A 27,602-nucleotide genomic window follows, 5' to 3' on the forward strand; every position below is an offset into this window, starting at 1 on the left:
ACAAGCGATAGCTGAACACGCGATAGCAGGGGGTTGAATGTAATTATATCGCTGAAAGTGGGGCAACATGAGCTAAGCTCAAATTCTGTGGAACACAAATAGGTTAATACAAATGGGTGTGTACACACACACACACACACACACACACACACAGGTCGCCGACAGAGACGGACCTCTTCCAGGATCGTGGGAATATAATCGCTGAATCTGCGACGAAAGGAAGCTCAGCCTATTTGTGGTTGTGTTAATGAGTGCGTGAGTGGTGGTCCTGTTGGACAGTAGTAAAAAAAAAAACACGGTTTCGGTCATAAAAGGGATCTTTATAGTGAAAACAGAGTCTCCATACGGTTGAATCATGGCGGAAACGGACGGTGCATTGTTTACAATTGGTGAGAAAGAGTTCAAGGGCTTCTGTGAAGAGGATGTGGGAAATGGAAGTATTAAGTTGAACCAGACAAGAATAGCAGGTGTAGAGAAAACAGCACAGAGGAATGTCCAGGAGATAAAAAAGGTATGGGCAGTAATTAAAGGGTTACAGGAACGGACCACAGAACAGGAAAACGAGATCAAAAGTTTACGGAATACACTGGAAAAAATTTGTACGCGCAAAGAAGAACAAGAAAGAGAAGTTACTGAATTAAAAGTGAACAATGAATCGGCCTCAAATGAAATAAAACAGCTTAAGAGGGAGAATAAGAGGTTGGAAGAGGAAAGGGACAGGATGAAAAGCAAACTAGATGAGTATGAATCCAAATCAAGAATACAGGACGAGCACATTAAAGAAATCAAGGAGCAACATAAGGGATGGAAGAAAATTCAGGAAGAGGGATATGTAAATTTGAGAGATTATAGAACAACAAAGCAAGGAAAAGGTGCAGAGGGAAGTGGTTAGGATGCTAAGAAGCAGGGAATCTTTAGTTAGGGATGTAGCAGATAAGAAAAAATGTATAATAATATCAGGAGTTAAAGAAAAATGTACGACAATAAGATCAGAAAGAGAAGCACAGAGTAGGGTTAAAGAAATAATATCAATATTCATGGAGGAAAACAACGAAGCTCAAGAAGAGATTGAAGAGGTGTTTAGGTTAGGAAAGTACGAGGAAAGAGGGGCAAGGCCATTGAAGGTAAAGTTCAAGTCCCAGGCAACAGCTAATGAAATTATCAGTAGAACATGGAAATTATCAGACAAGGAAGGGTTAAAAAACGTTTGGATAAGGAGAGATGCAAATGAGGAAGAAAGAGCTAAAATACAGGACTTAGTAAAGGAAGCAAAGGTAAAAAAACGAACAGAGAATGGAGGAAGAGAAGACAGTGTTTTATTGGAGAGTTATAGATCAGAAATTAAGGAAGTGGTATCGGCGGAGAGAAGGAGAAAAGAGGGTATAGAAAACATCAAATATAACTGGAAGGTGGCATATACTAATGTTGATGGTTTAATATCGGCAAAGCTAGAAATCAACGATTTTTTGAGGATACATGAACCTGATGTTATGTGCTTTGTAGAGACCAAGTTAAGAGAAGATATTGATGTTCAAATGGGAGATGGTAAATACAAACTGTGGAAAAGAGACAGAAAAGAAAAAACGGGAGGAGGAGTGATGATAGCAGTGAAGAACATCATAAATGTAGATACCGTGGAAATGGGAGAAGGCAGGGCCGAAGTGATAAATATGAAATTAGTAACTGGAGAGAACAACAAGAGAGATATGCCAGTAGTGTATGTTCCTCCTGAGACAAGAGCATGGAGTGATGATGAATACCAGGAAATGCTGTCAGACATGGCAAGTTATTTACAGAAACTGATTGAGAAAAGCAACAATATAATTTTAATGGGTGACTTCAATTGTAAAGAGGTGAACTGGGAGGAATGGGACTCAGGAGGCGGCGTGGATTCGTGGGGCACTATATTATCAAATAACAATGAACAATGTGATGACGCAATGGGTCAAAGAAGAGACACGGTTTCGAGGTGAGGACACACCAGCAAGACTAGACTTACTGTTTACCAGAGAACCCGATGTAATAGAATCCTTGAAATATCTGTGCCCTATTGGAAAAAGTGATCATGTGGTCATTGAGTTCCAGATGATAACAGGGAACGTGGAGCCAAGAGATGATCTTTATAGGCAGGGAAGGTACAACTTTGGGAAAGCAAACTTTACAGGATTGAGAAAATTTTTCGAAAATGCAGATTGGAGAAAATTCAGAGAAACAAGAGAGATACAGAGGAAGTGGGATATTTTTCTAGACCTCTATAATTCGGGAGTGGAAATATTTGTGCCAAGAGTAAAGGGGAAAGAAAACAGGAAAAATGAGTGGTTTAATAGAAGGTGTATGATAGCAAAAAAAGAGAGAGACACGGCGTGGAACAATTGGAGAAAAAGAGGTAACAACAGAACAAAGGAAGAACATAAAAGAACTAGAAATGAATACACAAGAATACGCAGAAAAGAAGAAAGGAATTTTGAAAAAGGTATAATAGACAAATGTAAGGATGAACCAAAACTGTTTTATATATTTGCTAATGGCAAACTGAAACAAAAGGAAGGAATCACCAAACTGAAAGTAGAAGGAGAGGTCTATAAGGATGTGGCAATGCAAACAGAAATAATGAACAAACATTTCCAATCAGTTTTCACTAGTGAAAAGGAGTTTGTGGAAGGGGAGGGAGTGACTAGAAATGTAGTGATAAAAGATATAAAAGTGGAAGTGCAGGATGTGTATAAATTACTAGAAACTCAAGATGTAAGGAAAGCCCCAGGACCAGATGGAATCTTTAATTGGGTAGTGAAGGAATGCAGAGAACAACTGGCAGATAAGATTCACAGTTTAATTGTGTGTTCTCTGGAAGATGGGAAAGTGCCTCAAGAGTGGAAGAGGGCAAATGTGGTACCGATTTGTAAGGGAGGAAACATGGAAGAACCCCTGAATTATAGACCAGTGTCCCTGACCAGCATGGTCGCAAAATTGTGCGAAAGAATCTGAAAGACAGATGGATAAAATATCTGGAAGAGATGAATATTTTGGCTGATAGTCAGTTTAGATTTAGAAGTGGAAGGTCATGTGTTTCCAACTTGTTGAGTTTTTACTCAAGAGCGATTGATGTGCTACAGGAAAGAGATGGATGGGTGGATTGTGTGTATTTAGATTTGGAGAAGGCCTTTGACAAGGTACCCCATAAGAGACTAATGTGGAAACTAGAGCATATAGGAGGACTGAAGGGGAACCTCCTGGAATGGATGAGAGACTTTTTGAGGGACAGACAAATGAGGACAGTAATAAAGGATAAGATGTCTGGATGGAGGGAAGTAACAAGTGGAGTCCCACAGGGCTCGGTGTTGCCGCCAGTAATGTTCCTGATTTACGTAAATGATATGGTAGATGGAGTGAACAGTTATGCAAGTCTGTTTCCTGATGATGCAAAGATCTTGAGGAAGGTAGAGGTTGAGGAGGATTGTAAAATGCTGCAGGAGGATCTGGATAGGATACACGAATGGAGCCGGATGTGGGAAATGAAATTCAATGCAAAGAAATGTAAAATATTGGAAATGGGTAAATGTACCAAGAGGCCATAACTGAATTATTTGATAGGTAATGAACCAATCACAAAAGTAAGAGAAGAGAAAGATTTGGGTGTGCTGGTCCAGGACAGTCTGTCACCTGAAAAACACATTAACAAGACAGTTAGAGAGACATATAAACTCCTGACTAATATAAGAGTAGCTTTTCATTATATGGATGAGGAGATGAAAAAATTGATAGTGACCATGATTCGCCCCAGGTCAGAATATGAAGTAGTAGTGTGGTCCCCACACAAAAAGAAAGATATAAACAAGATTGAGAGAATACAAAGAACAGCAACCAAAATGATCCCCAGTCTGTCAGATCTGTCATACAGAAAGAGGCTGGAAAAGCTGGAGTTGCCTTCCTTAGAAGAAAGAAGAAAGAGAGGCGACATGATTGCAGTGTTCAGGACCATGATGGGAGTAGATAAAATTGACAAAGAAGATCTGTTTTTATGGGATAAGAGAGTAACAAGAGGACACGGGATGAAACTGAAGAAGCCAAGCTGCTTGAAGGATATCAAGAAATATAGTTTTCCTTATAGATGTATAGACCCGTGGAATAGCCTGGACAAACAGATCGTCCAGTCTAAAAACTTAATCGAGTTTAAAGCTAAATTTGACTTATTGAGAAATGGAGACGGGACCCCACGAGCGTAGCTCATTTCCTGTATATCACAATTAGGTAAATACAATTAGGTAAATACACACACACACACACACACACACACACACACACACACACACACACACACACACACACACACACACAAAGAACAAGTAGTGTATATGGACTGGCACACAAAAGAACTCTGTCTCTCTAAAGCAAAGCATTACCAGTTCTGGAACAGTCATCCTTCATCTCCCTTTTCCTGAATCGCAGTCTTTGAAATGCAGTATGTCTACGCATCTAACAATTGACTGACCTTTATTTTGGCTTTCTTTTGTTTGTATTTTTTGGAAAGGTACTTCATTTGTAGGTTTCCTGTCTGTGGTTCCTTTATACAACACATAAAAAGGTGCCTGTCTGTGGTTCCTTTATACAACACATAAAAAGGTGCACTTTCCTCAGCAATCTTTCTTACAACAGAAAAAAACCTGAGCATAAGCCACTGACCTGAAATCATCAACGCCTCTAAATGAGTTCCTACGCCCATCATCCACAAAGAGAAAATGGGTGTGGTCTCCATTGAGAGAAAGTGGCTTCAATGACTCCACCTTCTCCTCTACTTTGTATCTGTCAGGGGTGAAATTAAAGCCAGATTACAGTACTTAAAGACAGCAAGACAGATAAGCAGTTTCACACAATGCTTAGCTGTTCACCTCTGTTTTATTCAAATATAAGCTGTCATCCCCAGTTCTACCATGTGGTGGCATCACCCAGTTGAATAATCTTAATTTGTGCTTTTTACAACATGCTCTAGAAGAAAATATCAAAGATGATGCTGAAGCAGTATTTTGTATGTTACAGTATTATCTAAATTTAACCAATGACCTTGATCTACAGTATGCCCACTGTTAATTGCCGGTAGCAGAGGTGCAGCATGTGGGAAAAATATTGTAATCAGTTTCAGTGATGCCTTATAATTTTGAATATTTCAAACATGTAGTCAGCCTCCACATAACGTTTGACTGTATAAGGACAACTATGCTGCTGAATCTATTTATCTATCTATGGCCAGACACCATAATCCAATAAGGGGTGGTCGCTTGTCTTTGAGTTAGCTGTTTTAAGGGGAAGGGTACTAACACTCTGCCAACCCACTTGCTAACATGTAGGGAACATGTCTAGGTTAGTTATATGGTTACCACCCAGCACTGCAAAGGTTTCCTGGCTTAAAGGAAACCATTTAGTTTGTCACTCAGTGTAAAGCCATATGAAAAGGAGCTTTGGTAAAATTAAACACTGGATTGTAGTGATTAGACTAACTTAACCAACTTAACCTATCCTAACCTGGTCTTACTGGGGGAGGACTTCATCACCCAGACCTTGGACTGCCACTATACCTAACCTTGAGAACCCCAGGTACCTATCAGGCCAAAACTCAATCTCAGTTCTAAACTAACAAATCAATACAGGCATTTGAATATTGCACAAAAAACAAAAATGTGCATTAGGAGAGTGGCAACAAGCTTAGGTTTAGGCACTAACTTTGTTGGAAAGAAAACAGGATAAATGTTACATAGGTTATTACCAGTTTCTAAGTATTCCAGCAGTGAAATTTTTGAAATGCCCAGTTTTTGTAGTAATCCATGAAACATAACAACGAACCTGTGAAAGAGTCATATTAGTAAGAATGAGAGAAAAGCATTCTGGAGCTGAATGCTAATCATCCGCCAGAATATGCTGCTAGCCAAGTTACAAGTGCGGCCCCCCAGGGGTAGTGGGGGGCTGAGAGGTGGCGCCCCTCCTTCCCGGAGGGGGAAACGGATGCCCTGGGGGAGCCGGAAGACTTTGGCCATATCTTGATACTGAACCCTGAAGGTTTCATGTAGATACCAAAAGCAGGTCATTAGATATAATAGTGCTAAACGCAGGCAATAAGATCTCTTTGGCAGCCATTCTGGTGACCTTGACCTTGACCCCTACTGCCCATTTTCAAACTTATCCAAGATTTTGGCCATATCTTGATACCCTGAAAATTTCATGTTGATAGCTCAAACCATTAATGAGATATAATAGGAACAGATACACACACACACACACACACATACACACACACACAGAGGTGGGCAAAAACATTATCGCTCTGCCTTGGTAAAGGCAGGTGATAAATATGAAGACCCACATCCCTATGGTAAATATTAATGAAGCCTTTCTTCACTGAGGTAAATGAATACCTCAGACTGGTGCACTGCCCCTTTGCTGGACTACTTCAAATTCAGTATTATCCTTGCAAAGAGGTAATGACCAGAACTGCAATGCATATTTCATGTTGGGAATAATTAAGCCCATGGATAATGTGATAAATTATATCTACAATCTTAGTTCATGAACAGTGTACAATATACTGTGGGGGACAACAATTTCAGTCCAACCTGAGCACTCCTGAAGAATGCTGCATCCTCACAGTAAACAGTTTCAATACTTGGATAGTTGTATTCCGTCCATTTGAGTACTCATGCCAACGTGAAACAAGATACACTTTTGGCTGATTAATTTCAAATACCTGGGTACAGTGACAGAAAAGGGAGGAAAATGTGCAAAAAGAAGTGGAAAGTAGAGTGACACAAGGAAGGAAAGTAGCTGGTGCTATGAAGGCCTTGATTAAAAACAGAGGCTTGAGTGTTGCAGGTGTGCAAGGCTTACATGTAGGAGTGTTAGTGATAAATTTAACATATGGATGGGAGACTATGGTGTAGAATGAAAATGAAAAGTCAAGAGTAACAGCAGTGGAGATGGGACTGCTGAGGAATGTATATGGGGTTTAGACAGTGGATAAGATATGGAATACTGTGATTCATGAAAGATGCAGAGTGGGGTAGTCTGTCAACACCAGAATTGAAGAGAGTGTACTAAGATGGTTGGGTCATGTGGAGAGAATGGATGACAACAGAGTGGTGGAAAAGGTACATCTGAGCGAATTTGAAGGAGGGATGAGGCAATGTAGGCAAAGAAGAAGGTGGAGGGATATGGTGGATAAGTGTGAGAGGAAGAGAGGTATGGAAGTTGGTGAGGCTAAGGGACTGACAAGAGACCCAGCTGGCTGGATGAGTTTTATGAAGAGAAGCTCATAACCATAGATTTGGCACCCCTATTTAACATGTGTTCAGAATGACTATCAAATAGGTATACATGAAGCTACAGAATGTGGTGAAACTTTTTTGGCCTGTCTGATGATGCCAGGATTCTATGGGCTTGAATGATAAGTGAATGGAAGTGGGGCCCACTGAACTGGGCAAACTTAGGCTGTCTGGACATTGCTACTCCTCACCCTGTCCTAGGGTGGGAAAGGAGGTCTGGATGATGATGATGATTATACAACCTACTCACATTCTTGTACTGCATCATAGTGTACCATACAAATATGAAATGACCAAGGGAGATTGTCATCCCCAAACTTTTAAACATGGCCTATAATCTGATGTTATAAATTTTTTATTTCCTATAATACAGTGGTCCCTCAAGTTTAGCGATTTAATTAGCCTGGCAAAACTATCGCTAAATGCGAAATCTCTATATGCAAAGTGTACTTTATATGGAAAAATGTCAATTAGTCTGTGCTCATCCTCCAAGTCACCCTTTTGACCCCCAATTTCATACTTCAAGTGCTGAAAATGAAACACAGTGTATTAGCAATACATTATACAGATACAGTACTGTATGGTTATACATCTACTCTCCAGTAAAAAACACCAAATGTTCAGCACTGTGAGAGAAAAAAAAGCACCCAAGGTCGCCAGACGTTCACAACAATGATAACAATGGCGGCCTGGTGGCGGATGGGCAAGGCATTTCACGCCTCACATCGCTAAATATGCAAGATTAGTACCTGTTCTCACCTATTGCTAAACACGAAATCGCTACCTTGAAACACGCTAAATGCATGGGACCACTGTATACATGTACCTTGGCATTTACTGTATAGCGAGGATCTATTGTATAAAAAATGTAAATTACACCCATTTTACACTAATCTGGCCCATAATTCCATCCTTTTACTGCTTATTTCACATGTTTGTCATAGCACTTCTACATGGCTAGTACTGTAAGGTGTTACTATAGTCTGTCATTACAACTCAACAAGTATGAGAGGAAGAGGGCAATTTCATGCCAGGTCAGAACAAACAGAGTAGGACACACATGTAAACCAACCCATTGCACCCATTTAACTGACATTGTTCGTATGTCTTGTCCAATGAAATCTGCTAAATAAAGGGTCTACTGTACATGAATATGCTATTGTACTCATTTTCCATTTATTTTCAAACAAGTGCTTGATATCCCATCTTAGGGGGAACCCTCGGATATATATATCTATCAGCTTTAATGGACCTAGCTTTCCCCGTATTAGTATCTTACAGCAAGGGTCTACTGTACTCATACACCACACTGGCCTCTCTCTCCATATCAACCTCACCCACCCCCATGCCCCCCCATGGCCAGACAGCTAACTAAGCCACTGGTGACTGTGTGTGAAAGTGATAGTGAAGGTGCAGTAAGTGAATGATTCAGTGGGTGCCTGATACAGCAATGGCATGACTGAGGAGTATTAGTGAAGTAGTGGCACTGCTCAACTTAGGTGTCCATCCACCCTTTGTGGCATGGTGTGTAAAATGAGTACCCAGGGGGGGTAACTCGGGTAACCTGATGATGCAGTGGCCTTGCATCTTAGGATATTGGATGAAAAGTCCTCCACAGGCTCAAGGGCCTAAGTTACGGAGATGAGCATTGCAGCTAAGTGCCTACTAGTGTCTGCTCTAACATTTACCTTCACTGTTAATGGCAGAGGAAGAGACACCATGCCAGGATCCCTAATCTCTTCAACATAGGACAGTTAACAGGGAAACTACCGTGCACCTTGTGGTCTAGTGGTTAGAACATTCCAGTCATAATGACAAGTGACAGCTTTGCCACACACATGCACATCAAAGTATGTGGATGTTTTCTGATCATGGAATGGTACCACAAGGACCTTAAATGTACTGGATTACAACAGCCCTGAAATGGGGCCCTACACCTCAGAAGGGTTAACATGAAACTGGTTTTTATTTTCTGTGTGACCATGTTTGGGAAACATGAAATAAAAATTAATATACAATTAGTATGAGCCAAATATATCATTGCAGTACTGTCATAGGTGATCTTCAGGACCAGATACCAAGCCAATCAATCTTTTGATTGACTTAGATAACAAGAGGGAGACACTGTAAAGATATAGTAACAAAAGACAATTGAAAGTGATGAATCAAAGAATAAGTAATATGAAACTGATAAAGCAGAGGGGAAAAAATTAATGAAGTAATGATGAAAAAGATGGGGGAAAGACAACATGACATATGCATGTCTATCCACCTATCTGTTATTCAAACCCAACTGCTAAGGTTCATTTGCTTGGAAGGTCCACAGCAATATTCATGATGTTTATCTGAAGACATGCATCAAAGAAAGGAGGTTCTATAGTCATGACTTGCTATATGACAGGGCTGCATCACATGAAAACCTATCATGTAATAATTTATTGTACAGTAAGGTCAATACAACATGAGTTCAGTGAGATTAGGGAGGGGTGCCTTCAACCGCGAAACCTAAAATTTAAAATAATCGAACCTTTCCAGGCTTTCCCTCAGCATCCCTCAGTAGTACCATGCTTTCCATTATGGGCAGCATGCTTGCCAGACACGAATTCCATGTCACAAGTTTAAGTAGTTCACACACAGAAAATTACCACTTCATTTAATATTGCACACTGCACTGTTTGTTCCACACTTACACTCTTATTTAGTGATGGAAATGGTGTTTCAGTGGCCTTTCATGCACAAAATGGAATGAAAGGCAGACAATCATGGCAAATGTTAACACTGTACAGTCATCTTAGCTCAATCAGCTGCCTGAGGGGTATCATCCTCACCTGACTTGGAGATTATGTATGTAAGATTGATATGATCTCCTTGTCACAAGTTTCAGTACACTGTATTTCACACACAAAAAGTTATCACTTCACTTAATATCACACACTGCACTATTTGTTCAGCATCTGCACTGTTATCTGGACATAGCAATGGTGTTTCAATGGCCTTTCATGTGCAAAATGGAATGAAAGGCAGACAATCATAGTGAATGTACACACTGGGCAGCCATGCTGGCTCAAACAGTGGACTGTCGACTTGCATGCATCGCCACGTCTGCACAAGATTCTGGAAGGTGACCATCACAATTATCATTCTAGCAAAATCAACCAATTTTGTATTGTTCGTATTGTATATAATGGCTCCAACGTGCTTGCATGAATTGGCCTTGACCACCTAATGGCAGATCTCCATGTTGCTCTATTTCGGGCAGCCTCCCTATTCAGTCCCTTATCCCTGAGGTCACACTCTGTGACCTCATCCCACGTCTTTTTCAGTCTCCCCCTCGCAACCCCACCCCTGAAGTTCATATTTCTCACTTTCCTCACCCAACTGCCATCCTCCATCCTCTCCATGTGCCCAAACCATCTCAATCTGCCCCTTTTCATCACAGCACCAGTACTCTCCAGTCCCATCCTTCCTCTCAACTCTTCAATTGTAAACCTAGGCCATGCATTCAAGGATGCACTACACATCCACCTAATCATTATCATTTCTGTACATCTAAGCCTACGAATATCCTCTTCCTCTACTGCCCAGGTTTCACTGCCAAACACCATTACACTCCTAACACAAGCTGCATACAAAGATCTCTTAGCACGAAGGGAGAGCCCTCTCAATGTCAGGAGAGGAAACAGCTCCTTGAGCTTCCTCCAACCACTCCTTACCCTTGCCACAGAGCTAGCTTCATCCCCACCTCAAGCACATAACATGTTTCCCAAATAACAAATCTCTTCCACACACTCAAGAGGCTCACCAGCAGGATCAATTCTTTAACGCCTGACAATCTCCACTTGCTCTCCCAAACACTCAGCACACATGAAATCAGCATTATCTCACAGTCTATCTCCATTGCCACTATAACTCTTATGCATCCACTTATCACAAATACTGCACAAGATGTAGTACTTCCCACACCCTTGTGGCATATTACACATGGCCACCCTCCCCTTGCTTTGACAGTACCACCACCAGCCCTAGATATCATCACTTTTGTTTTATCCACTTTTGTTTCATCTGAAAAGGGATATAACTTTTGAATTATCGCTGAAGCAATTTATCACATGGCGAAGTCGTATCACAAGACTTGACAGTAGACTAACCATCCCATTCCATTCCTCCTCATTCCACTCTGGGGCTACAAGCAACACAAGTGCTGGCTGTTGAGGGAGAGGGGGGGTCATTGTATCCCTATGCAAATACAAGAAAAGGGGTTTTGAGATTCCAATTCCAGTTCATTTTAGTAGTGCTGTACAACACATACTGAATACACTGTGGGTAATTACTTCCTAATCTCACAAATAATCATTAAACCCCCTCCCCGCATAACACACATACTTTGTAGAGTCAATTAACTTCTTCACTTCAAAAGCACTCACCTAACTGAGGCAAACTTGCTGACATCCGGATTGACAAGGAGCTCCCTGTCACGGATGTAACCCCAGGGTACGACTCCTAGGCATCTGATACCACGAATCATGTGATCTCGCTCCTGTGGAGTAGAATACTGATGCAACTGGAGAAAATGCTGAGTTGAGGTTTCCTGCTATAAATAATCCCAATGTTGTGACTAGACTTGACTCTGTGATAATCCTGATATTGAGACTAGACCTGATGCTGTGACTAGATCTCATTCTGGTGCAGTTCCTAACGCTGCGACCAGTCTTGATGCTGTAGTAGAATTAATGTTGTGCAGAATCCCAATGCTGTGACTAAACTTAATATAATAACTTGGCCTAACTGACTGAGACTAAATGAAGAGGTGAGAGAGTGGGAGTATGGATGGGGTATATGGGAGTAGGTGAGAGTGAGAGGACAAAAAAAAGTGTATGTACTGTTGTGTACAGAAGATGGTAGGAAAATAAGAGAGAGATGGATAAGTTGGTTCAAGGATTGTGTGAGTAAGACTGAAAGCAGGAATACAAATGTGAGTAAGAATGAAAATAGGAATACAAATGTGGGCAGCTGTGTGCGTATTTGCACCAATGGAAGACCATGCAAGAAGAATGAAAGAAGAGTTCAGGGAAAATGTGGAAGCATGCATGGGAAAGTCTGAGAGGAATGAGAGCATTTTTGATTGGAGATATGAATGGAGAAGCAGGGAATGTGAAGGTGAATGGAGTAGCTGGTGAGTGGGGTGTGCCTGTAGAAGTGGATGAGAATGGCAGTGCTCTAGTGGACATTTGTGTGGGGAGGGGGTTGTTGATGGCCAATACTCACTTCTGACACAAAAGGATCCATAGGTATATGTGGTGAGTGATAGAAGGGTGGGTGATGAAATGAATGAATGGGAGGCAATGACTGATTATGCATGTATGGATAAGAGATTCAGAGGGTATGTAATGGATGCAAAAGCATACAGAGGTTGGGGGAGCGGACATTCTGACCACCACTTGGTGGTGGTGAAAGTCAGAATAGAAATGCGATGGATGAATAGCAAGAGGAAAGGGCAGGAGGAAGTAGTCCATACAAGGAGGGTAGAAAAGTTGCAAGAGGATGGAAAAAAGGCATAATATAAGAGAGAAGTGAAGGAGCAATTAGGTTAATATGATTTGGAGCAGATGGGGGAGGTGGAAGGCATGTACAAGATATTCACAGAAGAAATCTTTGCCCAGGTGAGGTGCTGTGTGGAGTGAAGCGAAGATGAAACGGAATGCATGGAAGAGCATGGTGGAATGAAGAGGTGAGACAAGCTATGGTACAAAAGAAGAAAACATATGGTCAGTGAATGGGATGCAAAGGCAAGGAGGAAGTTGAGAGACAGAAGAAAGAATTATATGCAGAGAGAAAGAGAGAGATGAGAAGATTAGCAGGCGAAAGTAAGAAGAAAGTGGATGAGGAATTTGGAAGGAATTAGGGTATTAGTGTAGAGAATGTATGAAAATGTTCTGGAAGAGAGTTGGACAGGGTGATAAAGAAGTTAGCTGGGTAGTGGAAGATAAAAATGGTAGATTGACAATGGAGAAGGGAGAAAAAGTGAGCAGATGGAGAAAACACAGAGAATGAAAGTAATGTGAGTATAAGTGGCTGGGGAATGGCTGGGAGAAAGAGGGAGGTGAGAAGGGGGGAAGAGATCAGCAGGATGGAAGTAGAGGAAGCAATGAAGAAAGTCGAAATGGGGAAAGCCTCAGGAAGTGTGTGGTGACATGCTGAAGCATGGGGGTGAAATATTAGCAAAATGGATATGGAAGATGTGGTGATTGGCCTGGAAAGAGGGCACAGTCCCAGAGGATTGGAAGTCAGGTATGATTATTCCCCTGTACAAAGGAAAAGGGGGCAAAAAGAAGTGTGTGGTAATCATAGGGGCATTTGTTTTCTTAGTGCAACAGGAAAAGTATATGGTAGGATACTTATTGTCAAAGTTAGGGAAATAACAGAGGAATTTGTTGGAGAAGGACAGGGAGGCTTTAGGAAAGGAAAAGGTTGTGCAGATCAGATATTCATCCTTACATCTCTAGTGGAAAAGTTTCTGGAGAAGGGAAAGAAGTTGTAAGCAGCCTTCATGGATTTGGAGAGAGCATATGACAGAGTGGATGGAGAAAGAATGTGGAAAATATTAAGAATATATCGAGTAAATGGGAAGGTGTAGAATGCCATGAGGAGTATATATGAGGGTGCTAAGGCTGCAGTGCATGTGGATAATGAACTGAGTGAATTTTTCTATCTGAATGTTGGACTGAAACATGGATGTGTCATGTCTCCATGGTTGTTCAATCTGTATTTGGATGGGGCTATAAAAGAGGTACAAGGTAGGGCAGTAGATGTTGGAGTGACCTAATGAGGGAGGGCATAATTTGGAAACTTACTGTTCTGTTATCTGCAGATGATACTGTGTTGTTAGGTGAAGATGAAGGAGAACTGCAAGGCTTAATGAATGAGTTTGGGAGAGTGTGGAAGATATGGAATAAAAATGTGAATGTAGGGAAGTGAAGTTATGGTCTTCGAGAGAAATGAAGTCACTGAACACACAGTGAGGTTGGATGACAAGGAAATGGAAAATGTGAATGCATTTAAGTAGCTGGGTGGTGTGATAAGAAAGGATGGAAATTTGGAAATGAAGTGCTTGAAAGGGTACAACAGGGATGACAGGTTGCTGGTTCCTTGAAAGCAGTGATATGAAACAGGGAAGTGAACATGGAAGTAAAAAGGTCGCTGCATGATAATACAGTGAGGCCCCCTTGGACAGCGACCTTATTAGTCCACCAAAATAGCCGCTATCCATGAAATCGCTATCTGAGGGGCAAACTTCTAACCTAAAAAAATTAATACAGTCCTGGACTCCTTCAGCTATACCCCTAGTTTCCTCCATTAACCCTTAATATCACGTCATATTTCTTCAGTAATAAGATAAACGTATACTACATACTCAAAGAAGATTAACAAATTTATTTTTAATTCATTTTGAGTGGTTCTTACTGATAAATATAGTTATCACACTGTTGCAACCTGCTATAGCTGCAAAAAATAAATACTGCATGCACTCCAACTAAACCCTAAATTCCTACTGTGAACACTAATAAAATAAACTTTCACTTAACATAAAAGGATAAACACACTTTTAAATCAATTTTGCTATTTATTGTTAAAATTACTGTCATGCTTGGTGGTTACTGTACTGCAGCAGACTAGCGACCATGGCCCTGACTCTGCTCACTCTCAATCTCTTGTCCCTAGTCTTCCTCTCGTCCCTCATATCGTAACACACGCAAACGAACTTCATTCTTGATGCGATGGGCCTCTGTTTCCTCATCTTCCCAACCATCATATAGGTCCTCCTCAAGCTGAACAGGGGGCATGTTGACATCGTCCTCTTTGTCTGACAAGGCATTCAAAATGGCTTGTCTTTGTGCCTCAAACCTTTCTTGCTGCTGACTTAAAAACCGTGTGATCAGTGTCTGGCGCCTTGCATTTATTTTGTCATTCAGGATCTCGGTGAAGATTTTCATCAGATCTCGGAAATACACTAGGGCTTGGTCTTGACAGATAAAATGGAGAGAGGTTATCTTGTCTTGAACTTCGGACAGTACGGCCAGGATTTCACACAAATCCTTCACTATTGACTCATTTGGTTTCTTTTCTTCTTCCATATCTTCTTGCACTTCCTCTTCCTCTTCCTCATCTTGGTTCAGCATCTCCTCAGCAGTTTCTCCTCGATCTTCACCTCCTACCAAGTCCATGATTTCTTTGTCAGACACACACGAAAGTCCCGGCACAGTTCTGATTACATCAGCAGTCTCACGTGCCACCACCTGCAGCTCCTGTCTGGCTGCCTCGCCCACCTGTTTCAAATGTGGAAGCAGGGGGGCCCAAGCGTGTGGAATGGTGGCTTGATTGATATGGCCCCAAGCTTCACAGAACAAATCCACTGCATGCTTTATCTTAAAAGACTTCCAAAAGGCCTTGACGGTCATTTCCTCTTGATCCTCTTCCTCTTGACTTGCCTCTTGATCGGGTTCACTGCCGCTAGAGTTAGCCTCTTGGATCTCCTTCAGTTCTGGAAAGTTATCAGTCTTTTCCCTCAGTTTGCTGTGGAGCTTGCCATAGAAGAAGAGTTTAGTGTTAGCAATTAACTCTTGATCTAAAGGTTGAATTTTGGCGGTAGCGCTGGGAGGCATAAAAATAACCTGTATGCTAGGGTGGCAGTCTACCATGAAGCGAGCGTGCCCGGGTGCATTATCCAGGAACAACAATATTTCCCAGTCAATATTTTTCTTCTTGCAATACTTGCGAGTCTGGGGCACAAAAATCTTGTCTAACCACTTAATAGAAAGGCTTGAGGTCATATATCCAGTGCTGTTTGAGTACCACACACAGTTGGGGAGTTTGTTCATATCAAAGTGGTGGTAGGAATGTGGTTTGGCATATTTATTGACAATAAAGGGTTTCATTTTGATGTCCCCTGAAGCATTGCAGCAAAGCAGGACACTGAAGCGATCCTTGGCCATTTTGGTTCCAGCAGCCTGACGAAGGTTTTTGTGGGCATAGGTGGACCTGGGTGATTTCTTCCAATACACCCCAGTCTCGTCACAATTAAAAACTGGATCTGGGGTGTCCCCTCCTTCCTCCGTAATAGCCTTAGCAATTTGGGGAAATTCTTGTGCAGCTGTAGTGTCTGCAGATGCAACCTCGCCCTGGTAGAAAGCCAGCTTTACCCCACAGCGTTTTTTTAAACCTGTGTAGCCACCCACGTGAGGCATTAAAGGAGCAGGATTTTCTATATTTTTTTTTGCACATAGTCCCTGGTACACTGCTATTGCCCTTGCACGAATTTCTGGTCCATCAACACTTGCTCCTTTTCTTAATCGCCTTGCTAACCACTTCATTACATAATGTTCAGTCACCACTTAGAGTCTGTTTTTTTCGGTAGTGTCGTGCATGGCCCGTCTAGCTCCACCTGCACCACCCATAAAATACTTTGTTGTGGTTTTTATTGCTGCCTTTATCTCATCCTTTTTCTTTCTTATGTTTCTTACACTCGATTTAGGCACATTCAACAGTTTAACAATTTCATGTGTCTTTGCACCGTCTTCAATCATCTGGATTATCTTTTTCTTTTCCTCCACGCTGTATTGTCTCTTTGGCTTGCCACGCATGTATTCTCGGGCCTTTTTTATCACTTTTATACCACCTGCACTTTCTGTTTTTTTCCCTGGACCACCGCCACCACTTAGGCCAGCCCCCGAAGTTGAAGCCATGATAATAGAACACTCGGTATCCAGACAATAAATGGAAGATCACAAAAAAACTTTAACAATGGCGAGACTGCGATGAGTTGAATGAATGCGCGACGTGTGGATAAACAATGGGTCAATGAACTGAGTGAGGATAGACTCTCACTCACTGTCAGTGTTACCAGGGTCTGGCCAGGTCTGACCTTGGTAACTCTGCCCACCCACTCGCTACGTGTTAAATGCCTAGCGGATTAACGCTAACCATGCAGCATTAATGGCTATGAGATAGTTTTTTTCCTATCACTATCCGTGCATTCGCTATTGAAAATAACGCTATCTGAGGGGCTCCACTGTACTGTGATACAAATTGTATGGTATGAAAACGAAGCATGGACATTGTCGGATGGACACAAGTTAAGAGTGACAGCAGTGGAAATGAGTTACAGAATTTGAGAGGGGCATGAGAAGTTTCAAGGAGAGACAGACTGACAAATGAGGAAGTGAAGAAGTGTTGCGGTAAGGATGTGGATGCGATGGAAAGTGCTAGGAGAAATACACCGAGGTGAGTTGGCCACGTGGAGAGGATGGAGAGCAAGAGACTAGCAAGGAGAGTGTATATGAGTGAGGTGGAAGGGGAAAAAGGGAGGGGGAGGCCAAGGATGAGATGGAGGGGTGGAGTGGAGAGGTATATGAGAGAGTGGGGTGTGAGCTGGGGGAGTGCTGTGAAATGGCAGGGGACAGGGCAACATGGAGGTGATTTGTTAGAGGCCATTCCTTATGGGATTAAGGCATCTGGCAACAGATAGATAGACAGATGGCCTAATGCTATGACAAGACCTGATGCTGATCCTTCGTCAGATGATACTATGAAAGGCCAAACAGGCAACAGCAAGCCTCCTACTGCAGAATAAATACAATAATGAGGAGTCATATTTGCACAGCTATATTCATACTCTTTGTGGGTGGTGGATATTTTACTAAACCTAACCTGTGTTTAGAGTTACAATATATATACATATATATAGATAGATAGATAGATAGATAATCATGCAATCCTGTGTTGCCCCATGAGGAGTTGGTCCTGACATTTATGATGAGACTGACCAGCCTCACTCATCCCTGAGTGACATTATACAGTAATCCCTCAGTTATCCAGACATAATAGTGCCAAAGGCATGTGCAGGTAGTGGCAACATCCAGATAATGAACACCATTCTCCTACCACACCCAGACCCTACCTATACCCACCTCCAACCTATATCTAACTTATTTGTACAGTACCTATGGTTAATTTGGCAGTGTTTTCCAGTCATTCAGGCATATTTAGACATCAAAACACACATAGGCATATCAAATATAATGGTAAACACCAAGAAAACCATGGAGAAAAACCACTGAAAACCAAAAAACACCCTACCTGTACACTACTGTATGTACAATACACCTCCTTATTTTGGTAGTGTTTTCAGGTCATTCTGACATATTTTGGCATCAAAACATACTAGGAATATCCTAAATAATTTTCAACACCAAGAATGCCATGCAGAATAACCAATGAAAACCAAAAAACACCCTACCTATACACTAGTGTATGTGCAGTACCCCTCCTTAATTTGGTAGTGTTTTCAGATCATTCTGGTATATTCTGGCATCAAAACATACATAGGAATATCCTAAATCATTTTCAGCACCAAGAAAACCATGCAAAAACACACTGAAAACCAAAAACCACCCTACCTAACCACTACTGTATGTACATTATCCTTCCTTATTTTGACAGTGTTTTCAGGTTATTCTGGCATATTTTGGCATCAGAACATACATAGGAATACCCTTAATAATTTTCAGCACCAAGAAAACCATGAAGAAAAACCATGGAAAACCAAAAAAACACCCTTCCTAAACACTACTGTACGTACAGAACCTCTCCTATTTTTGCCACTGTTTTTGAGTCATTCTGCCATATTATGACCTCAAAACACACATAGAAATATCCTAAATAAGATTTAGCACCAAGGAAACTACGAATGAAAGCTAAAGCTACCTACCAAAAAACATTCAGCTGGGGTACTTACCACCCAGTGCACCGCCGCCGCCAGGCTTCATAACCTGCCACCTCCAGCAGGTTGCCCCTTATGGTCTAGTGGCAAACACTAGCACCTAACAGAGGTCAAAGAACTCATCCTTGTCACCCTCAACCTGCCGGAGCTGGACGATGACCGGTGATGTGTGGTGCGATGATGGTGGCCTACCCACCTCAGGAGGCTCTGAAGACTTCTGCAAACTTACATCTAACAGAGACTCAATGGCTGTCGATGTGGTTGGTTGTGGGTCCGTAGGTGAAGGCAGGAAACGAGCTAGGGGTCATGGTGGTGGTGGTGGTGGTGAGAATGAGCTGGAACTTGCGGGGGTAACAGGCTTGACAAACGAGTCGATCCTCATCTAACGGTAGGACCAACTATTCTGCTGGAGGATAACAGCGTCCCGGACTGCCACAGGTCCATCGCCATGATGAGCAGCACCAACTCCCTGTCACAGTACGGGTGCTCAGCATACTCCAGCATCCCCTCCAGGCAGCCACGGGGGATACTGAGATGAGGGAGTGTAGGAGTTGTGAAGGGCTGGGAGTCAGGGTCCTCATCCTTGTCCTCGATGGTCCTGCTGTCCTCTTCCGTGCCCGCAGAGGCAGCAGTGGCGATCTCCTCATCAGACATGGTCTGGCAACTAGGACTGCCACCATCGACGTCCAACCAATCCTGCACATCATCAACGTCCACCTGCTCTCCTGCCTGTCTAAGGTGACTGTGGAAATCAACCACTTCAAACCCCTCGAAGTTGTGCTTGGCTTCGATTTCCTGCAGGAGATGAGACTAACCGTTTTCAAGGGTTTTGATGGAGACTTCCTTCCATACATTTGCCAAGTTCAACACAGCAGACTTCAGGTCATAATGCCGAAGATTCTGCAAGGTCTGCTCCTCACATGTGTCCTCCACCACCACCATCATCTTGTTCAGGAACCTCCGGTGGTACAGTCTCTTAGCAGCCACAATAACACCCTGGTCCATTGGTTGACTCAGATCAGTCATATTAGGTGGCAGAAACAGGCACCTAATCTGGCGATCAAAAACAGCCAAATCCTTCTCAGACAGAAGCGCAGGACCATTGTCCAGGAGCTGGAGTGCCTTCACCTGGTCGCGAGCAATTCCAAGGACCTCAGTTTGATAACGGATAACCTCCTTGACAAAATGTCTGTCGAACCAGTCTCTGAAAATCGTAGAGGTAAACCAGACCTTCACAGAATAGTACCACACAACCGGCAGGCTATCCATCACCCACGAAGACAACATGGTTTAATGCACACCCAACAACAACGGGTTTGAGGTGGTGTGTCCTGTTAGCATTGGCACAGCACAAAACAGAGACGCGTAGCTTGGACAACTTCCGACCAGGCAGACTTCTCCCTTTCCTCAGCCTGGGTGTAGGTGGGCAAGGAGTGGTAGAACAGACCAGTTTCGTCAACATTATGGACTTGACCAAGGGCAAGGCCCTCATCCTTGATCAGGTGCTGCAATTTCTGGTGAAATGGATCTATTTCTTCCGTTGAGGAGTCCAAGGCTTCGCCGTGTGCCTTACGCCCAGTAAGTCCATGGCGTAGCTTGAACTGAAAGAGCCATCCCTCAGACACCTTGAAGTCCTGCACGTTGTGCAGGCATGCAAACTTCTCAACAGCAGCCTTCGCCTCGGTCCCATGCATAAGCACACTGGCACCACGTTGCTGTTGAAACCAAATCAAAGTTGACTGGTCGACAATGGCATGCCGGGCCTGGGCCATTACATTCCTGTCGCTGCGAAGTGTGCTTTTGTCAAAATCTTGTTCGTACTGCATAAGCTTGTCGTGTGACTTCTTGATATCGAACAATGTTGAACGGGCTAGATCATATTCGCGAAGAATGCGTCCTGTGGTCCAGCCCATGTCAAGCTTGCCCAATATCTCATGCTTATTCTTCAGACTCAGAACCTTCCTCTTCTGCTTCACAGGTGGTGGTGGGACCATCACCACACACACAAGAATACAGCAGAGCAGGGCCACAACCTGAAGATGGTAGGGAACCACCACAAAAGCAACCGCAGTCACAGCCATCATTGCAAGCAGAACCATTCGCGAGGGGCAGAAAGGCGGGAACTGAGGTGCGGGCTTCTGTTCACCGGCAAGCAGTACAGTACAGCACTGCCATATTGCACCCAACGGTTGCTTCTGAGCACAACGGAAGCCACACACAGCACAATGACATCTGTCTATAAGGTTCACTTCCGTTTGCCCAAGCAAGGGTTAGTACATGATGGCAACAGCAGATGACCAGTAGATCACTGCCTCAGGCAGTGTATGACTCATGTGGCCTGCCAGGCAACTCTGACCATTCGGTAGGGAAGCGGACAAGTGAGCGTGATGAGGCGTTTCCGCACTGATCCCGGAGGCCAGGGAACTCCCGCCTTTCGATGTAGGGCTGGACGGGCGGTTTTACTGTACATTTACTCTTGGGTTGAGGTCTGTGTCACACGTGCGGTGGCCACCGGAATCCCTCAGCTGGGAACAATGCTCGCCTCCTCCATTCAAAAATAACCATAGAATTTCTCGAAGATATGCTCAAAGTCTTTCCCAGGCAAAATTACATAGGATACCTTTACCTAACCTTACCAAACCTAACATTTCCTAACAGGGATGCTTGGCTAAGGTGGCTGACTATGGTATTGAAATGAATACCCATAACGAATGGAAGTGTATTGTACAGTACAGTACAGTACTGTACTGTACATACTGTACACGCATACAATATGGTGCTGTGTACAGTACAGTGCTGTAGTACTATCATATGCACTGGTACAGAAAAAACTGTACTGATACTCTTATTGTCATCATAGAGTGTGAAGGAATCTCTCTGTATGTGTGGTGTGTGTGCATCTCCCGGTGGCTGCATGATTTTCAACCTTCGTTACAGAGGCAGACGGGCACTGTCACAGAATATGTACTCATGGGTTGTGGTCTGTGTTACATGCGTGGTGGTCACCTGTACCCCTCAGCCAGGAACCACTCTCGCCTCGTCCTTTCAAAAATAACCATAGGATTTTCTTTAAAATGTGCTCAACATTTTAGTGGTAGGTGGTGGCGACCATCATCCACTCACTTGATGTAGTGCTGCCTACTTCTTCCTTAGCCTTTATCATTCTTTTTTTCTGTGCCTGCCCTCCTCTCTTCCTATTTCTCCTGTCATTCCTGTCACTTCTTATTACTTTTCTTTCCTTTACGGGTGGCTTTACATTAAGTGACAAGCCAAATGGTTTCCTGTAAGCCAAGAAATCATTTACAATGCTCGGTGGTAACCATATAACCAAACCATACGTGCTCCCTACGTGTCAACAAGTGGGTTGGTGGAGGGTTAGTGCCCCTCCCCATTAAACAAATAACTCAAAGTCAAATGGCCACCCCTTATGGCATTATGGCATCTGGCAATAGATAGATTGACAGATGTTTCCCAGGCAAAATTACATAGGTTAACTGTATTTTACCTTACCAAACCCAACCTATCCCAATACGGCTCCTTGGCAAAGGTGGGTGACTGTGGCACTGAAACGAATACCCATACTGCATGGAAGTGTACTGTACAATATTGTACTGTACATACACACATATAAAAACAGTTTATAAATCAACCTAAACACACAATACAGTAAAACCTCGATATAACAGACTTCAATATACTGAAATTCGCTTTTATCGGATTCAAGGAGCTACCAGACCAAATTCCTGTACATCAGAAAATGTCTGATAAAGCCAGAAGCAGTCCGGACTGCCTGACCACTTCAGCTATGTTCACCACAATAAGGTAAAAAAAAAGACATGTTTATCAGTGTACAGTACAGAATTATTATATATATTATTCCATTTGATTATTGTACAGTACTGCAATGGTAATGAAAACAGTTTAAAAACCATTGGTGCAAGCCGAACTAATGTCTGATATATCAGAAAAAGTCCGGAGTAGCAGGGGGAAGTTCGGATGTCGCTTTTATCGGAATTTCGCTTTTTTCGGAAAGACTTCGGCCCCAATTAGTCCATTATAGTGAAGTCTTACTGTATTAGTTTATAATGTCATCAAAATTGGTTTAAAAAAAAAAATCAAAACCCACCGTTAAACCAGGGTTTGGCCATCATTAGGCAGGATATGGTGGTATTTCTACCCCCATCATTTAAGCAGTGGTATCGCATCTAGGGATATCGTATATCAAGGTATACCTGTATACTGTATAAATATATATATATGTATAAATATATATATATATATATATATATATATATATATATATATATATATATATAAATATATATCTATATATATATATAATATATATATATATATATATATATAATATATATATATCTATCTATCTATATACCTAGGCTGCTTCCCCCAAGGAAAGGGAGGTAACCGAGACAGGACGACTCACTCTCCATTTACTCATCCATTCAAACACATTCATTTGCATCTTAGCCCCAAAGGGGAGAACGGACAGATCCTCACCGCACCACACCGCACAAGGGTCAACTGGGCAATGCAATCCGTGACATCCGCAGCAGGGCCCGACAGCAGAACTGGTTTACCCCTGCCACATCATAACAGACCCATCCCCTTACCCGCACCTGACCTGACTAGCTGATCAGACCAAATGCGGGAGAATATCCCCTCAGGGCTGCGTCATCACTTATTCATTCACAATTTCTCTCCATTTATTTCTGTCACGCACAGCCACTCTTCCTTGCTCAACAGACATCCCTCTCGCATCCAGCGCTCTCTTCACACTGTCCATCCATCCTATTCGTGGTCTTCCTCTCAGCCTTACACCTCTCACATCAGATCTAGTTATCTTTTTCACCAATCGCTCATTATCCATTCTCTCCATATGTCCAAACCATTGCAACACCCTCTGCTCAACTCTACCAGCCATCTCCCGAACAACTCCAGTTCTCCTTCGCACTTCATCATTTTGCACCCGATCCATATGCGTCACTCCACACATACTCCTCAGACATCTCATCTCCATTACATTCAAACTTTTCCTCTCTGCTACACCCATATTCCATGTTTCAGCCCCATATAATGCAGTCGGTACCACAACACCCTCATACAGCCTTCTCTTTACATCCATTCTAAGCGAACGACATTTAAACACTTTTTTCATTTCTCCCAGCACCTTTCCTACTTCATTTATTCTAAACTTCACTTCTGCATCTATTCTTCCATCCACAGCAACATGTGACCCTAGATATTTAAAACAATCTACCTCCTCAAGCAACTCACCATTCAAAACTATATTCATCCCCCTACCATCTATCAACCTCGTACACTTCATCACTTTACTCTTATTCTCATTTATATATATATATATATATATATATATATATAGTACTGTATATCTATTACCAGACGCCTTAATCTCGTCACAGGTGGCCACAAACTAATCGCCTCCATGGTACCCTGTCCCCTGCCATTTCACTGCCCGGCTCCCAGCTCACACCCCCTCACTCATATACCTCTCCACTCCATCCCTCCATCTCATCCTTGGCCTCCCCCTCCTTCTCCCCCCCTCCACCTCACTCACATAAACTCTCTTCCACAGTCTCTCACTCATCCTCTCCACGTGACCAAACCACCTCAATCTGTTTCTCCTAACGCTTCCTATCACATCTACATCCACACCACAATGCTCCATCACTTCCTCATATATCAGTCTGTCTCTCCATGTGACTCCACATGCTCCTCTCAAAAAACTCATTTCCATTGCTCTCACTCTAGACTTCTGTCCCTCCAACCAGGTCCAATCTTTACTTCTGTAAGTTAGAGTTGGTATCACAATACTGTCATGCAGTAACTTTTTCACTTCCATGCTCACTTCCCTGTTTCTTATCACTCCTTTCAATGAACTAGCAACCTTTCTTCCTTGATGTACCCTTTCAAGCACTTCACCCTCTAAACTTCCATCCTTACTGATCACACTACCCAAGTACTTAAACACACTCACATTTTCCATTTCTTCCTCATACAACCTCACTGGACATTCACTGACTTCGTTTCTCTTGAAGAGCATAACTTTACTCTTCTGCAGATTCACCTTAAGATTCCATCTCTTACACACTCTCCCAAACTCATCCACCATGCCTTGAAGCTGCCCTTTGTCTTCACTTAACAACACAGTATCATCTGGAAACAACAGTACACGGAGTTTCCAAACACTGTCCTCTCTCATTAGGGCCGTTCCACCATCCACAGCCCAACCTTGTGTCTATTTTATAACCCCAACCATGCATAGACTGAACAACGATGGAGGCATGACACATCCCTGTTTCAATCCAACCTTCCAATAGAAAAATTCACTCAGTTCGCTATCCACATGCACTGCAGCCTCAGCATCCTCATACATACTCTTCACAGCATTCAACAACTTCCCATCTACTCCATGTATTCTTAATACTGTCCACAATCCTTGTCTATCCACCATGTCATATGCGTTCACCAAATCCATGATCCATGAGAGCCACATGCAATTTCTTTCCCTTCTCTAGAAACTTTTCCATTAAAGATCTATGAAAGAATATCTGATCTACACCATCTCTTCCCTTTCTAAAACCTCCTTGTTCTTCTCTAACTAATTCCTCTGTTACTTCCCGAACTCTGTTCATAAGTACCCTACCTTATATTTTTCTTATTACACTAATAGGACAAATGCCCCTATGATTACCACACACTTCTTTTTCTCCTTTTCCTTTGTACAGGGGAATAATTATACCTGACTTTCAGTCCTCCAGAACAGTACCTTCCTCCCAGGCCAATCTGCACATTTTCCACATCCATTCTACTACTATCTCTAACCCATGCTTCAGCATTTCACCAACCACTCCATCGATTCCTGGGGCTTTTCCCATACTGACTTTCTTCATTGCTTCCACAACTTCCATTCTACTGATTTCTTCCTCTCTTCTCACATCCCTCGTTCTCCCTGCCATTCCCCAACCACTTATACTCACATTACTTTCATTGTTAACATTCAACTATTCCTTAAAGTGTTCTCTCCATAGTATATATATACATATATATACAGTGCTCAACAAAAGTATTGCGCACCCTGCGTCCCTCCTACAAAAAAAAACTTTCAACTACGGAAAAACGTAAATAATGCATTATAATTACAACCTTTAATGCTTGGTAGGGAATCCTTTGCGCGTCTTCACGGACCTGAGATGACGTGGAAGTGAAAGGGCGAGGTTCCTCAGGTGCTTGGGTGATATACATGCCCAGGACTCATGAATGGCTGCTTCCGGCTTAGGCAGAGAGCTCATGTCCTTCCCTTGGAGATTCTTCTTTACGAGGTACCAGAGGTTTTCTATCAGGTTGAGGTCTGGGCTATTGCCTGGCCAGTCTTTCATTAAGAAGACCTTGTAGTCATGAAGCCAGTTGGTGACAGATTTGGCTTTATGAGCAGGTGCACCGTCCTGCTGAAACACTCATGCACCTGTGAGCTCGAAGGACTCAGGTAAATGATCATAAAGCAGCTCCAGGTAAATGTCCTGATTCACTCTGCACTTCTTGGGAAGCACAACAAGCTTCCCCAAACCCTTGCCAGAGAATCAACCCCATACCATTAGTGAATCAGGGTGTTTAACTGTGCTCTCCACGTAATGGGGGTCAAGCGGGTCACTACCTCTGCGCCAGTACACTCACGCTCCTCGATTACAGGTAACGGTAAATGTTGCCTCATCAGACAACAACACTGACAACCATTGGTCCTCACCCCAGTTAAGGTACTTGTTAGCACAGGCAAGCCTACGAAGTCGCTGGTTACATGTAAGAAGAGGCTTTCTCACAGGCCTGTGGCTTGTGTAACCAAGTTCTTTGACTCTTTGAGAAATCGTGCACACTGAAACCTCGCCAAACACGTCCGGGTTGCTCTCCTTAATTTTCCTTGCACTCACACAAGGATTACACTCCACTGCACGTTTTAGCACATTGACAGACCTCGGGGAAGTTTTCCTGGGCGTACCAGACCGTGGTTTCTTTGTAGGAACGTCACCACTATTTTTCACTCGGTAACGGGCACATCACCCCCACACTGTCGACCGTGCCACACCAACCAAATCACTAATTTCCTTTGTGGGGTGTCCTGCCTCCTTTAGAGCAATGATATGTGATATTATTTCAATCGACAATTCACGAGTAGGGGCCGTAGTAAAGTAGCGAAAACCAAAACACTGCGGGTCACTAGGTAAAAAATTGGCACAACAAGAGAGGGAGGAGCAGCCAGGTTGCTCTGTCTCACGCAACCCTCAGGCAACTGAGGCGCCAGCCAACCAGCACACAGTAAGGCCTCAGTCTGCAGTGACGTCATGTTAGCGGCCAAAACTTTTGGCTCAATTTTTTCTCCCAAAAAGGGTAATTTTTTTTTTGCCAAAAGTATTGCGCGCCCTGACATAGGCGCACAAGATTTTTGTCGAGCACTACATATATATACATATATATATATATATATA

At 42.7% G+C, this 27,602-nt stretch overlaps 1 protein-coding gene across 1 annotated transcript in view; it reads right to left on the reverse strand.

The window, feature by feature from the left end:
- The window catches only part of LOC145415629 (transient receptor potential cation channel subfamily M member 8-like), a 318,353-nt gene that overhangs the window by 174,775 nt on the left and 115,976 nt on the right, over nt 1-27,602 (reverse strand). Inside the window, exons 11-12 of the mRNA XM_080284850.1 lie at nt 11,732-11,844; nt 4,681-4,800 (exon numbers count right to left, since the gene is read on the reverse strand). Of these exons, the coding sequence (XP_080140976.1) occupies nt 4,681-4,800; nt 11,732-11,844 (233 nt within the window). The remainder of the gene's footprint in view (nt 1-4,680; nt 4,801-11,731; nt 11,845-27,602) is intronic.

Source organism: Coenobita brevimanus, chromosome 13, assembly GCF_032717465.1.
Source record: "Coenobita brevimanus isolate Jiangsu-jjx chromosome 13, ASM3271746v2, whole genome shotgun sequence".
Taxonomy (NCBI): Eukaryota; Metazoa; Arthropoda; class Malacostraca; order Decapoda; family Coenobitidae; genus Coenobita; species Coenobita brevimanus.